At 42.2% G+C, this 14,121-nt stretch overlaps 1 protein-coding gene across 5 annotated transcripts in view; it reads right to left on the bottom strand.

Annotated features, from left to right (window-relative positions):
• Positions 1-331: 331 nt before the first annotated feature.
• tanc1b (tetratricopeptide repeat, ankyrin repeat and coiled-coil containing 1b) overlaps positions 332-14,121 on the bottom strand; it is a 123,520-nt gene continuing 109,730 nt past the window's right edge. For 3 of the 5 annotated variants that reach the window (XM_005918228.3, XM_005918226.3, XM_042219204.1), the window contains 11 exons: positions 13,339-13,524; positions 12,625-12,703; positions 7,425-7,558; positions 7,118-7,241; positions 6,841-7,016; positions 6,502-6,634; positions 5,752-5,781; positions 5,557-5,648; positions 4,940-5,086; positions 3,361-3,461; positions 332-3,271 (listed from right to left, as the gene is read on the bottom strand). In XM_005918228.3, coding sequence (XP_005918290.1) covers positions 1,687-3,271; positions 3,361-3,461; positions 4,940-5,086; positions 5,557-5,648; positions 5,752-5,781; positions 6,502-6,634; positions 6,841-7,016; positions 7,118-7,241; positions 7,425-7,558; positions 12,625-12,703; positions 13,339-13,524 — 2,787 coding nt within the window. In that variant the 3' untranslated portion in view covers positions 332-1,686. Of the gene's footprint in view, positions 3,272-3,356; positions 3,462-4,939; positions 5,087-5,556; positions 5,649-5,751; positions 5,782-6,501; positions 6,635-6,840; positions 7,017-7,117; positions 7,242-7,424; positions 7,559-12,624; positions 12,704-13,338; positions 13,525-14,121 lie in introns of those variants that run through there. The other 2 variants (XM_005918227.3, XM_014332372.2) reach the window with 2 other exon arrangements.

The raw sequence follows: 14,121 nt of genomic DNA, 5'->3' as shown, positions 1-14,121 counted from the left end.
CCGTACACTGGCTTATTTCCCGTGTGCAGCTTCAGTTTTTGATTAGGCTGATAAAGTGTGGAGCTTCTAAAGCAAATACAGCAGAAATTCAGAAGAGGAAAAATCTTCAGCTTCTATGGAAATAGTCTCACTGGCTCTAGTAGCTTTTAATTCTTTGGCTAATGTATGTGGAAAATGGCGTGTATAGTGCAACCAGGACAAGTTGAGCTTTGTTAATCTGCTGAACTGCTTTCAACTGTGACCACATGGTAGAGTTATGTTTACACTCCTGTAGATCTTTATGACAGATGCTTCACCAAATCAGCCCAAAGGATAAAAGTGAACAGAGCAATTTTGTTTCCTCAGTGGGTCTTTATTTCTCTCTCCCATGGTAGCTATGGCAAAAATGTTCAATTACAGTATGTGATCACAGCTAATAAAGCTCACAATACTGAAAACATGGCAACAATTGCATTTAATGTACATAATAAAATAGAACTGATGGCACTGAGTCCCCAAACCATTTTTCTGCTTTTATAGACTTTTTTCCACTCTGTAATATAAACTGCAATTGAAGCATGCACTTAAATCTCAACACTGAGAATCATAAAATGTCTTAGTAGCTGTGCAAAAATAACTATATAAAATATATTGCTTTTACAATTAACCAAGCCATTGGCGCTGTAAATAAATTAAACTAGACAGCAACAACAAGCAGATACAGAAAGGAATTCAATTCAGTGTTAATGGTGATTTTATATAATGTACAAACATATTTAACAAATGCTTTGTTTTTTGTTTTAGAACCTTTAACACCATTTGAACAACATTGTGCCTAAAACTCGAGATACACAAGTCGGAACTTGTCAATACACTTAACATGGACCTTCACTGAACAGAAGGAAAAGTACATATTTATATAATATACACAACATGAGGATCTATAACGTCCTTCGTAAAACACAGGAATGCCCGTCCCTTAAACCCTCTGAACGTTTCACCGGGGACTACGTCTTCCTTCACATCCATTTATTTTGTGCACACTTTGCTCTTTTGCAAATTTAAACAGATGAATGAGAGGCTTCGGTGTCTGATTTTCAATGAAATTACAAAGAACTCAGCAAATGTGTTTGCACTTTGTCATTTTTGGGCTACTGAGTGTAAAATGACAATTTGATTCAAATTGAATTAAAAGCAATTGCAGCAAAGTGTGCAGAAAACAAAGGGTTCTCAATCATTTTTAAAGAGACCGTATTTCTTTGCTCTCAGCACCATGGACGTAAATGAATTACTCTGTAATAACATTAAGCTGTAACTGAATATGTTGTTTAAGCACTTGCTAACTGTGTAAAGTGCTCATTGCCACCGTTTTGTTGATCAGGACTGTAGAGTACATGTCTGGATACTTCCTTCAGTGCTTTGTCTCCAGCCTGGCTGAACGACGACGGACATGTCATGTAACAAAAGCTGACAGCCAGAAGCGGCAGATTGGGACGAGTAAAAATTTGGAGCCTTCTGCACGCTGCTTGGTGCCTGAATTCCCGGGAAAACAAACAGCTTGCAAACTGTACTCCTTATAAGACTTAACGTCAGACTGCACTCTGGGGTTGGTTAAAAAATATGAAACAAGTCCCTCTCACTTTAGATTTTTCCTTGTGTCTGTGCGCGTGTGCGTTAAGGACTGTAAGAGAGATAAAAGACGCTTGTCTACACATTCGACTCTATAAATGATCGCTTTGGTTTCATTGAAGCTACGTGAATGGCAGGATTATCTCGAGCTAGGCCAGGCTGCTTAGGCTTACTGTCCATTAACGTGTGTGGCATAGCCAGTGCTGGCTTGGACTCTTTGTAACAGTTGGCAGCTTGGCAGAACTTCTCTGCAAATTCCTTGGCATGCATGCCATTTTGTAAGCTACTCATCGCCATACCACCCTGAGGTGGTGGAGGTTTGTGCTGCTCCTGGTATGAGCTCGCCGTTTTGCCGTCGACAGACTGCAGGCCCATTGTCGACATGTTGTGACACACGAGGCCGTCGGAGGAGTGGTTCAGCCAGCTGCGACCGATAGACTGCAGGCTTGGGTGACTCTGCAAGCCGTGGTGCTGCTGCTGTTGAATCTGCTGCTGTTGCTGAAAACGGGCTGTCTTGTCGGTTATGCCCATGAAGGGCCTGGGTTTGTACTCGGCTGCGGCGCTGCCCTGTTGGCTGTGCTTTGTTTTGTCAGTGATCTTGGTGCGAACGTCAGGACCTAGCTTGCCGCTGTCTGACAGGCTGCTGCTTGATGCCAGGCTGCTGGTGGAACTAGACACACGCATGCTGCTGCTGCCACCGCCTCCCTGAGATCCCGCTGCAGCGCACATCCCTTCCTTTCCAGACTCAGAGTGATTCCCCTGGAATCCAGGACCAGAGCAGGCCAAGCCATCCAAGGACGATGCGGAGTGGGCAGACAGCCTGTCTTGGCCCAGACCTTTAGAGTTGCTGCAGGATGAGTAAGAGGCTTGAGAGGAGTGGAGACTCTCACTTTCACAACTGTGACCTATGGAAGAGGAGGCAGCTGCCAGCAACATGCGGTTCCCATACATGGGCTCGTCAGCCGGGGGGGGCAGAGGGCCGATGTCGATACCTGGCCCCGGCTTCAGCATGCTGGACATGTGTCGGCTGGGTAACGGACTGGAGGGAGCGTACTGAGATTTGGCCCCTGCCGAGCGACCCCCCACGGCTCCTCCCCCGGTCTGCATGGAACTCATGTGCTGATTGGTCTTGACAATTTGGGCTTGCTTGGTTGGCTGCAGGACCAGCCCCTGTTGAGGCAGGGCATCCCGGTGCTCACGAGGGTACCTGTGAGGAGGAAGCCTGCTGGGGCCTGGGGGTGAGCTGGGGCTCAGACTCTGATTCTGGTGTCCCACACTGATGCTGGCGGCCGCTGACTCAGAGGGTAAGACTTTGTTAAAAGAGTACCTGCTCTGGGACCAGCAGGCTTCACCTGTCCTGTCATGCTGCATGGCATCCTCCTCCTCTTCCTCCTCTTCAAGAATATCTCTTTGGCCTTCTACACTCCTAGCAAGGCTGTGCTCTGAGGGGTCGTCCTGCCCTTCGTCTTGCTCCTGGTCAGACTCGTGGCCTACTGATGCCTGGCTGGATGCAGCTGCAGCCCCACCGAGGCCTCCTTTGGTCTGAGTTCGCTGCATCTGTTTACATTCGTCCTCCACTCGAGCCAGCAGACGGCGGATTTCCCGGTTATTGGGACACAGCTTGGCTGCTTCATGTAAGTCAGCTAAGGCTGCTGTAAACTGCCTGTGAATGGAGAGAGGCATTGTAACCCGAGGCATAAATAAAATAAAAACATCAACACAACGCTGGTCTGGAGTTACTGAACCGCTTACCTGCTGCTTCTTTTAGCTCTGGCACGGGCATAGTAGGCCTCATAGGATTTGGGTTTCAGCTCCAGTGCTTTTGTTGCAAACTCCTCAGCCATCCCAAAATCCTGCAGCCGAGGCAAAAAAACAAAACGGATAAATGATTTTGAACCAGTTGTTATTCTCTTCTTGCTATAGTGATAATGGAAACCAGTATACACTACTTAGTTCCTGTCACAGAGTAGAACATCTGTGACTTACTTCATTTTATGTCACAGTTTTCTTGCTTTGAGTGCATTTCTTCCCCTTTTTGTCTGTTTTGTATCACACACAAAAACAATGTTTCCAAATACTATATGACGGCTGACTGCGATCCACGCAACATCTCTCTCACACTTTATACTCCCCATGTGAAGTGATAAAATGCCTGGCAGGCACCCCAGGTAGTTAGAGTTTATTGTAGAAAACACACAACCTTGTGCCGCCTGTTTCCCTCATATCTTCTTGCTTGCGGCATGTAATTGCACAAACAGCTGGCTCACTACAAACGTCTTCCTGCTAGACTTGGGCTTTGGACTGTAAAAAAAACTAAATCTGCAGAAACTATTATCTGGGGGGAAAATAACCCAAAACCTTTCACATGTTCACATTTTCATGATGCTTTCTTTGGTGTCATTTTCAAAATGCACATCCCAGCTTAAATATTACTCCATCATTCTGTAAAACATGAGTGAGCGGAGAAGCTGACATTAGAACTGTCCGGGTCTGAGTCACCTACCGAGCACATCTGCAGCCTTCTCCCACCCTACCACCCATGTTACCAGCTAAACACTAACAAGCCTTCTTGTGTCTGCACATACTCAAACCACAGCAGAGTCACAGATTTCCTCCTTTCCTTTCTATACAGTAATATATGCATACAATACTGTGCAAAGGTCTTGAGTGGGGCCTTATTATTATTATTTTTAATAGTTTAATAGAGAAATGTGCACATTGATTGAAACATGTGCAACTACACAAGGAAACAAGCATTGAAGTCAACATTTGGTGTGACCACCTTTATTCTTCGACACAGCCTGAACTTTCTTAGGTTCAAGTTGTGTTGAAGAATGCAGTTTCCAGGCTTCTTGAAGATCATTCAAAGCTCTTCTTTGGATGTTGGTTGACTTTTGGTCCATTCTCTGTCAAGATGATCCCACGCTGCTTCAGTATTGTTGAGGTCTGGGCTCTGTGGAGGCCAGTCCATGACTGATTGAGTTCCACTGGGTGTTTCTTTTTCTGTCCAGGCATGCTTTTACTGCACTAGTAAGTTGTTTGGGATCATTGTCATGCTAAAAAAAAAATCAGGGTGCTGCCATGGTTTACATGGTGGATGAAAACTTGTGACAAGAAAATACTGACTGAAATCCAGCCCTGAACCATGACCCAGCTTTCACTGTGTTTTACAAATATCCTGGCCTCCCACAGATATCTTTACATTGATTTGAGCCCAAAATTGAAATATCGATTAAGGGTTCACGACATTTGCACAGTATATCAATAACAATATTATTACACATTCATAAATATGAATGAAGAAGAAATCAAAGTCTCTTGAGAGACGTACGTTGGTTTTCCTGCGACAGCGGGAGAGATTGAGGTACAGGGAGACCCTCAGGTCTTTAAATGCCTTCAGTTCATCACCGAAGCCTTCTCTGGGAAACTTCCTCAGGGCGTACTGGTACCTCTGGGCTGCCTCTTTCATCTTCCCTTTCTGCAGGACACATGAAGGGCAAACACGTGTTGAGGAAGAGGAGAGAACCAGAAGGAAAAGCGGAATAATGTAGGGGAGAGAAGCAGGCCAAGGCATCCACCAGATACTCCCACAATAGCTGTTCTCTGGCTCAAGTCCTCCCTTCTCATCAATCACACATACAACAAACAGACAAGCTCAGATAAGACACACACACACACACTAACAAGTTACACATGACAGGTTTGTCCTTTCTGCTGCAAACTCAATCTGTTAAATGTCAGACATCGATCACGGCACCTTTGTTGAGTGCTATGAAACATGCACATCGATTCATTGTCTACATTTATCTAAGCAAGAAAAAACCATCCTTCTCCACTCCTTTTTATAAAAAAGATTGGAGGAGCCATGTCTGTGTTTTTTTTAAGCATTTCATTAAAACAGGAAAATCATCTTTACTGTCGAGAGGAATCAGTTTCTATTTCAGATACCTTGTAAAGCAGGTTTCCTTCCTCCATCAGCTTCTGAAGGAGGATGATGAGGATGTCAGGCTTTGAAGTAGCCATGGCCCAAGCAGCGTTCCCTGCGGAAGCAGAAGGCAATTCATGGTGCCGTTTTCAGCTTGAACAGACGGACATCGTATTCTCTTTAATTTGGTACAAGGTAAAGTTACCTAAAGATTGTACCTGATCGATCATAAGGAGACGTTCTGTAGCCTTAAGTTTATTGAGGCCAGTTAACAGTTAGGAGGAAGAGAAGAGAGGTCATGCGACAGGAAGGGTTGTTATTTGAAGCGAAAGGAAATTGTGTTACAAAGTGCAGTGTGACAATATACAATTATGGCTCACTTAAGTTGAAATGATGTCACATTTTCATCAGTAAATGCACGCTGACTGCGCCGAGGAAAATTTAAAGGTTCAGCTCTATTTTTTTTCTCCAAGACAGCAGAGTGCGCTGAAGATAAGCTGCAGAAATGTAGCTTTATGAATGTCATTTGGGTGATAAGTCACATTCTTAAATTAGCCAAGCAGCTCATCAGGGAGAAATGGGACCGACATACTCTTTATAGTTAGGGTACACACACGCACGCACGCACGCACACAGTGAGTGAAAAGCAGGAATGGAAACAGTTTTCCCACGACATTCCACAAATTTTGTCTGATTGTATTTAGTACCATGAGATACAGAAGAGGGCAGAAACAAACCCGACATAGAAACGTAACAAAATACTGTCTTTCTGTGTTTACTGAGATGTGACAGTACTCTGCGGGCACTTTGTAGAAACCACAGGCGTAAAGCTGTCCAAAGAGTGTTGTACAAACTGGTACTGGTTTCCCTCACTCACTAGTCTCAATTTGACATGTTGGTAATAAATATACAAAATACAGTTTTTAGCAGTTTCACCCTTAGTCAAGGCATTTTTTAAGAGTTCTTACCCAGCTTTGCTCCTTTCTTTAATAGAGTCACCACCACTGACGTGTTCCTACAACCTATGGCCCGGTCCAGAGGCCTCATCCCACTGTGGTCCACATGCTCTATCACTGCTCCTCTTTCCACCAAATACTGGACCTATAGGAGGCCACAGATGGTTAAGAAAACATGAACAATGCATCCACAGTCAAGAGTGCAGCTAACTCACAACAGTATGTGTTCAATAACCTTAGTGGAATGTTAATTAAGGCTAAATAAAGATTGGGACGTGTGGTGTTTTTGTGTCTCTAAGGATATTGGAGGGGGTGTGTGTGTTTCAGCAAATTTAAAACAATTTCACTCACAATCTCTGCGTCTCCATAGAAGGCAGCGAGGTCCAGTGGAGTTCGTCCGTTTTTGTCCGTGTGGTCGATGACCGCACCCTTCTCTACCAAAAACTGCACCACATTCTTATGTCCTTTTAAACATGCCCAGCTCAGGGGCGTCAGTCCCTCCTTGTCCATCGACGTTAAAGATGCACCTTTAAGACCAATGGAGAAAAGAAAACCCAGTTGTTTCATATGAACACACTGTTGATTACAACTAGCTAACTGGCATATGATGCTTTGGTGCACCGCTCACCTTTAGAAAGCAGAAACTCCACAGTACTCAGGTGACCCTCACAAGCGGCCACCATGAGCAGGGTCCTGCCCTGCTTGTCACTGATGTTAATGTCAGCACCATTCTGTAGCAGCAGCTCTGCAATCTAACACACAGGCGAATAAGGTTCAGCTATACAGAGCTCACGCGCAGCGTTATTTAAGAAAGCAGGAGACTGTGAGGGCAGGACACATAATGCAATCAAATGCCACACGTTTGGAGAAAGATGCCACTGTGTAACTGTAGTTGGAAGCAGTGTTGTTATTTGTAACCGCTCAGAAACTCTCACCTGCCAGTGTCCCTGTCTGACCGCGCAGAAGAGAGGAGACACCCCCCGCCTGTTGACCTGCTGCACCACCGCCCCCTGCTCCAACAGAAAGCTGCATACCTCCATCTTGCCACGGCCGGCTGCAGCCGTCAAGGCTAAAGTGAGGAAAGGGGACACAGGCACTTCATCAGACACATTTACTTATTAATATATCGTAAAAGAAACACTTTGAAAGCGAACAAAATGTGTCCAGTACACAGTGTTGTTTGCTGCTAATAAAGAGGCATCCAATGTCTTTAGTACCCTTGAAGTACTGTGTACGGCTCAGATAGAAACAGTGACTCCAGAATCTCTGGAAAAATAAGGAGCAGCCGAGAAGTGTAAGCTGCAGCGTGCTACTAATTGACTTTAAATCAGATAATTATGTTTATGCTTATTAAACTCATTAAATTCCTGCCTCAAGTTCCCCCGGCCTTGTACAAAGAGATGAGAATTCAGTCATTTCATGCATCAGCAGACAAACATTAGACAAGAAAAATCAAGCAACTGTGTTAAATACCCGTTCTTGTTTACGTTTTGTATCTTCCTCAAACCGAGATTAACTGGAATTAGCCAATTAATTTTAAAGAAAAGGAACTCAAACGCTGTATTAATTGGTGCTTGTAAAGAAAAGAGATTCTTCAAGTGTTGGATGCTTACAGTTCGTCAGCAGATGGACTGGTCTTAAATGAGTGCTGGTTATCCAAACAAAGAGGGATCCAACGTTAAGAATCCGAGCAGCTTTGCTCTCGCAAAGATTTAAGGTGCCGCTAAGCCTTCTTGTCTCTCTGACATCATCCATCTGGATGAACAGTCATCAGAGCCAACCAATCCCAGCCTCCATCTGCTCAAAATATGGATATCCTCTCACACGGCACAGAGCAGAACAATGACTCTAAGGAACTAAACTTAGGCTGTGCTTGTTCTCAAGGGAGCGGCGTTAGCCAGAGTGGGGATGGTAGTGGCCTACAATGAACATATAATCAGCAGCTCAAGAGCTGCACTCTTCATGTTTTTACACGTTATTCTTAGAAGTTCTTCATCCTCAGAGACCTTTCCATATATTGATGAGGGTATTTATTCGAACCTTCAAAGTAAGAGCTTCTACAGAAGATTATCAACATTCCTACTCACAGAATAAGGAGCTCCTTTTCTAACTTTTATTGTTTTAGAACGACTTGCAAAGATATCCTTCCTTATCTTGTGTTTTGAAAGCTATTCATCTCAGCTCTCCTGCATTTCACCTCTCCTCTTCCTATCCGTGCAGACCACCTACAAGCCACCTTCAAAGTGTCTTTAAATCACTTTGATAGACTAGGTAAACGTATAATAGCCCTATTCTGCAACCAGGCTGGCGGAGCTCAAGACACACCAACAACAGAGAGGTCGTGACCTGACATTTTAAGCAAAGCTTTGCAGATAAAAAAAAAGAAAAAAAGCTGGAACTCGTTTTTTTTTAATTTTTTCTCAAAACAATGCCAAATGCCTTTCTAACCACAGTAAGGAATATTTCAGTTTGTCCATGCTTGTGCCTATAATAGTTTCAGAACAAGAACTGTTCAGAGTTTCATTAAAAAAACCTGACAGACTGTCAATTTAAGAAAAAAACATGGTTGCAGGAAAATGATGAAAGACAATCCGGACAAGGGTTTTGAACAATTATCACTTGGTTTTGCCTGTTCAACAGCTTGTTAATGCACATGTCTAATCTGTCAATCACATGACAACTCGATCCATTTAGGCATACAGATGTGGTCAATTGACCTGCTGAAGTTCACTGCTGATGCACTTCTGCTTCAAGCTAATAGGAAGTCAGCTGCAACTCAAATAACCACCCATTAAAACCAAGGTATGCAGAAGAGCATCTTTAAACACACACACACACACCGTGTCAAACCTTGAAGCAGATGGGCTACAGCAGCAGAAGACCACACTATGTGCCAGCTAAGAACAGGAAACAGAGGTTCAAGATTCTCACTAAAATTGGTTCTGCTGCAACGTCACAATTTGGCATAAACAACAAGAATGCATCCAATCTTGTATCAACAGTTTAAGCTGCTGGTGGTGTAATGGTGAGACCCAACCCACCGTACATGAGTAACGACACGGCAAACATGAGTATTACTGCTGACCATCCCTTTATGATCACAGTGCTTCCAGCAGGATGACATGCTGTGTCACAAAGCTCAATTATTTTCAAATTCTTGAACATGAAAATGAATTCACTTTACTCAAATGATTACAATTTCTTCATGAAGACCGAGCTTGAAAGTGTAGCTTAATTCCTGGCTGTATTTCTTTAAGTAAACCAAACTTTCTGATTCTTGGATAACTGATATTGTCCTGGTCGCTTTGCCCCTTCAACATCTTCCTCTGGGGTCAAGAATCCTGCTGTTTGATCATAGCTTTGCAATTCAGGGACTAAGACCACAAAATACTAAAGCTTGTGCTAGACAAAAAAGTATTTAAATAAAGTCGACATAGGGACAACATCATGCTGGATGAAAGGATGTTGGAAGATTTTCACCCAAGGAACTGGGGGTTCACTTCCCAAATAAACGGTAGTATCTACTTCATTTGCAATTATAGAAAAAGACCAAAATATGTAACAAAAATTGCTTTTATGCAAAACAACAATGCTGCGGCTCTTTGCCACAAGCCAGTCATGCTTACAACAACTAGAATGACTCTTTGCAGGTAAATTGCCTTTCTTTGCATAACAGGGAGGTTTATTGCATCCTAAGAGAGGACTTTAAAAGATAGAGTTTGCACAGATGTACAATCAAATCTTCTTCTATTTAAACACAAGAGACAGCAGGTCTATTTGCAGTGAGATGTAATACTCCGATGAATTTTAAACACGCTATAACATTTCACACATCGTTATGAGAGGAGCGTTTCTGAGGCAACGACAAAAGGCTGGTTTTCAAGGGGATATTTCTGAATTTTCTTTTTCGCTTTCAATCTTCTCTGCATCACAGCACAACAATTGGATTAATAAACCTGCAGCTGAATAGCAGCAAAGGGATTTCAAATATTGCTTCATCGCTAATAATTTCTGGTGTTTGTATCTAGTCATTTCTAGACAGTGCAGCCACTCCACCACTAAATATTCAATTTATGTCTGCAGCAAAATTCCAGCTTTTTTTATTCATTTTTTCCCCCCCAAGCATGACTGAGTGCAGACAAATCTACATTGTGGTCATAACTGTGTTTACTGTTGTTTACTGATTTAATCCCCTTGAATACAGATGAGCCAGGATCACATTTTTAATGAGTGCCAGGTGGGTGCAAAAATATGTTAATTCAAGGTCATGTCAAGGGGTTAAGACTCACTGTGTTTCAGGTCAGCGGAGCCACAGCTCTGACTACTGCCACCTGTGACCCACTATGTTATTACTTTAGAAGGAAGAGGTGAGGTGATAGCAATGATTAAACATCCACTTTGTTAAAAAGAGCTTAAAGTCAAATACTGGAAAGCCACATGTACTATTGGATTTTACTTTGCTCCAAGCAGATCTAATCTATATTTCAGAGGGAAAGATCTTTGTCCCAGGCCAGCACTGCAAAATCATCTGAAGCAGTCATTTAACAGAGAACAAGCAGCAGTTAGCCACACTTTGGACAACCTCTCCACTAAGAAGCTGACCTACATTCTTAAAGCAGCCAACTTTGAATGCTAAATCCTGCTGGGTTAGAGTTGAGAGACACACAAAGAGAATTCTTCTTTATACATATTCTACTATGACTGCAGCGACAACTAATACTGTTGTCTAATGCTATCTGGACACTTGACTCTCAGGGCAGATGTTCATAATGATGATGACAAAAATGTGGCCAATGTTTTAACACAACCTGCACTAATGATTGTGAGGAATATTGAAGCTCTAACACCACATGTGTCTCATTCTTACATAATGCATCACAAGTATTACTAGGATCAATGAAAAATAAAGCATAGCTGTGCTTTTTAACCAACTGTATTGAACATCTGGATCTCTGCACTGCGACATAAAATAGAAATCTTATGTAGTACATAAAATCTTTCCCTTTCTCCATCACAGATTATAGACATTCGAAAAACGTCAAACACTTAAAAACTGAAGACAATCTGTTTCGTCTCGTATTTTAAAAATGGCGTCAGGTGGTTGCTGTCAGTGCCTCTGTCAGTGCGCCCCAGGGTGGCTGTGGCTACAATGTAGCTTGCCATCACCAGTGTGCGAATGTGTGGATGACTGGATATGTAAAGCGCTTTGGGGTCCTTAAGGACTAGTAAAGCGCTATATAAATACAGGCCATTTACCATGCTGTGCACATGATGAAATTGTATGTTTAATGATTTTTTTCCCTGCCATTATTCAGATTGAAGACTCGTGGAACACAAGTAATAACATGATTAAGTACTCACTCTAATGCGATTACTGAGTTCAGCAAAAGTAATGAGTTACCGTTAAAATACTGCATTAGAGACAAAGTAGTAATGCTTTAATGGCTAAAAATTATGATGCATGAACGCTTCCCGGCCAATGCAGCCTTGCAGTCTGCTGTATCATTTCTGTCAGACAACCTTCAAGTAACCCGTCTTAAATCTGACAGCCACCTTCTGCTTTTCCGACTTCATGCCGTTTCCTGCAGCACCACATGGCTTTTTGCTTTGACTCCTCAATCACTTTCAAATGAAAACAAACTGTCCCACAGAGGGAAGGACAAACTTTTAAAAAGTCCAAAATAATCCTTTCAGGAAAAACAAAACAGGAACTACTACTCATTCTAAATCTGAGTGGGACTAGCAGCGTATAAAACCAACTGTGGAATCGACGCTGTTGTTTTAACATAAAGCACCGAGGGAATATTGTTCCTAAAATTCAGTGGGACAATTTTTCTAAAAAAAAAAAAAAGGAAAATACTGTGTGGACTGAATTCCAAGCAGAAAGCTACACGACAAGAGTAAGTAATGCTTTTACCAGAAAGTACAGCACAGGAGGACTTACAACAGCCATTAAAATGCACCCACATTTGGGTTGAGCGACCTCTGCATCAAACAGAGAGCATTACTGTGGAGAGCACAGATACAGGACTTTCCACTGCAGCATTCAATTACAGCAGTGTGGTTCAGAATGCAAAAACAGCTGGTGATAGTACAAAAGAGCCGTGTAATGCAAAAAGATTGATGAGAACATACCTGTCTCTCCCCACAGTGTGTCATGACTATCAATTTGCACAGCGTGCTCATTATTCAACGCCAGCAAGCCTCTCACAACCTGCCAAAAAAGAAACTTAGATTAATGACATGCTGTTTCAGCAGAAAAAAAAATAATCAAATAAACCTTTGAGAGGTTACAGTATACAAAATGCTAATCTTAAAAAACATTAACAAAAACGCGCATTCAAATAGTTGAACTTTAAAAGGGTCTTTTCTGCATGCAGGTTGACTTCACTTGGCCCAGTTATGTTATTCTAATCCAGGCCTTGGGAGCCAATTCCAGCTAACGAGGGAGCCAAACTAAACCTTGAGTCTACGTCTCACCGGGGCAGCTGAAGGCGCTGCACTGTTATCGATTGTGAATCTACATGCAATTCTGAACAGTACTTCTGGCTTTGAGTCATATTCACAGAGAACGCTGTGTGCTCATTTTTATTTTATATATCTATAGTTCCTTCTGATCTTTAAAAAAAAAATAAATCAGAAATTCTTTGTGAAGGCTGTTGTGAAACCATGCAAGAAAGAAAAGGTCTTGTCTCACTATTAAAACGGGAAAAACCAGGATCCTGTGTGGCTTAAAGTATGTTTTTTGTACGTCCATGTTTTCTTTCTTTTGTAGCGAGAAACAGTACAAAAAAAAGGGCATTTATGTCTATGGATCTGGTAAAATACATGCATGTGTGTCAGTCAGACCTGTGTGTGCCCCATGCTCGAGGCTGCAATCAAAGCCTGCTGCAGAGCTTTGCTCTTCAGAGAGCAGTCCTGCTGCTGCCCCTCAGCACTCCATTCTAGCTCCAGCAGGTACTGGATAATCTCAAGGTGTCCTCGTAGGGCAGCATGGACCAGAGCACACTGGCCACTCTTATCTACATGATCAACCTGGCAAAAAGGAGATTCTTGGTTTTAATAAACAGAAACAGCAAAAACCTGTGAGGTAAATATACCGTATGCATGGTTCAGACGCATTTTTCAAATTTAAGTAATTTTTACGCACTTTCAAAGTCCATTATCAAGCTTTTCCAGTACATTACCAAAAAAAAGAATGAATGTTTCAATTTGCATTACCTCAATAAGACCATGTAAAAATTGAAACAAATCATCTTAGGTCGACTTAAAAGTCCTTTGTTCTCCTTTTGTTAAAACAGAGAAAAATGCACCACACGAAAACACTGAAAAAAGAAAATGGTTGATTTATATGCATATAGTGTACAAACTCAAAACACATTTCTCTTAAAACAGTAAGATGTGCAAATGTGAACAAATCAACTTAGAGATATTCATCTCCACTTGACAAAAAACAACAATCACACAAAACAAGAAAACTGCACAAATTAATAAGTCTTTAATCATTAATAATTAATAATTTTTGTGTCACAAAAATTGGAGACAGATGTTTGTTATTTTAACTAGTTATGCACCCATGCCCAGAGAAATGGGGGGAAAAGGGAGGAGACCACGTTTAATCGATTATAACAC

The sequence above is a fragment of the Haplochromis burtoni genome, unplaced genomic scaffold (assembly GCF_018398535.1).
Source record: "Haplochromis burtoni strain Fernald_Lab_line unplaced genomic scaffold, NCSU_Asbu1 Contig_29, whole genome shotgun sequence".
NCBI lineage: Eukaryota > Metazoa > Chordata > Actinopteri > Cichliformes > Cichlidae > Haplochromis > Haplochromis burtoni.
Note: the sequence above shows the minus strand (reverse complement) of the source record. Positions and strands in the feature narration are given on the sequence as shown.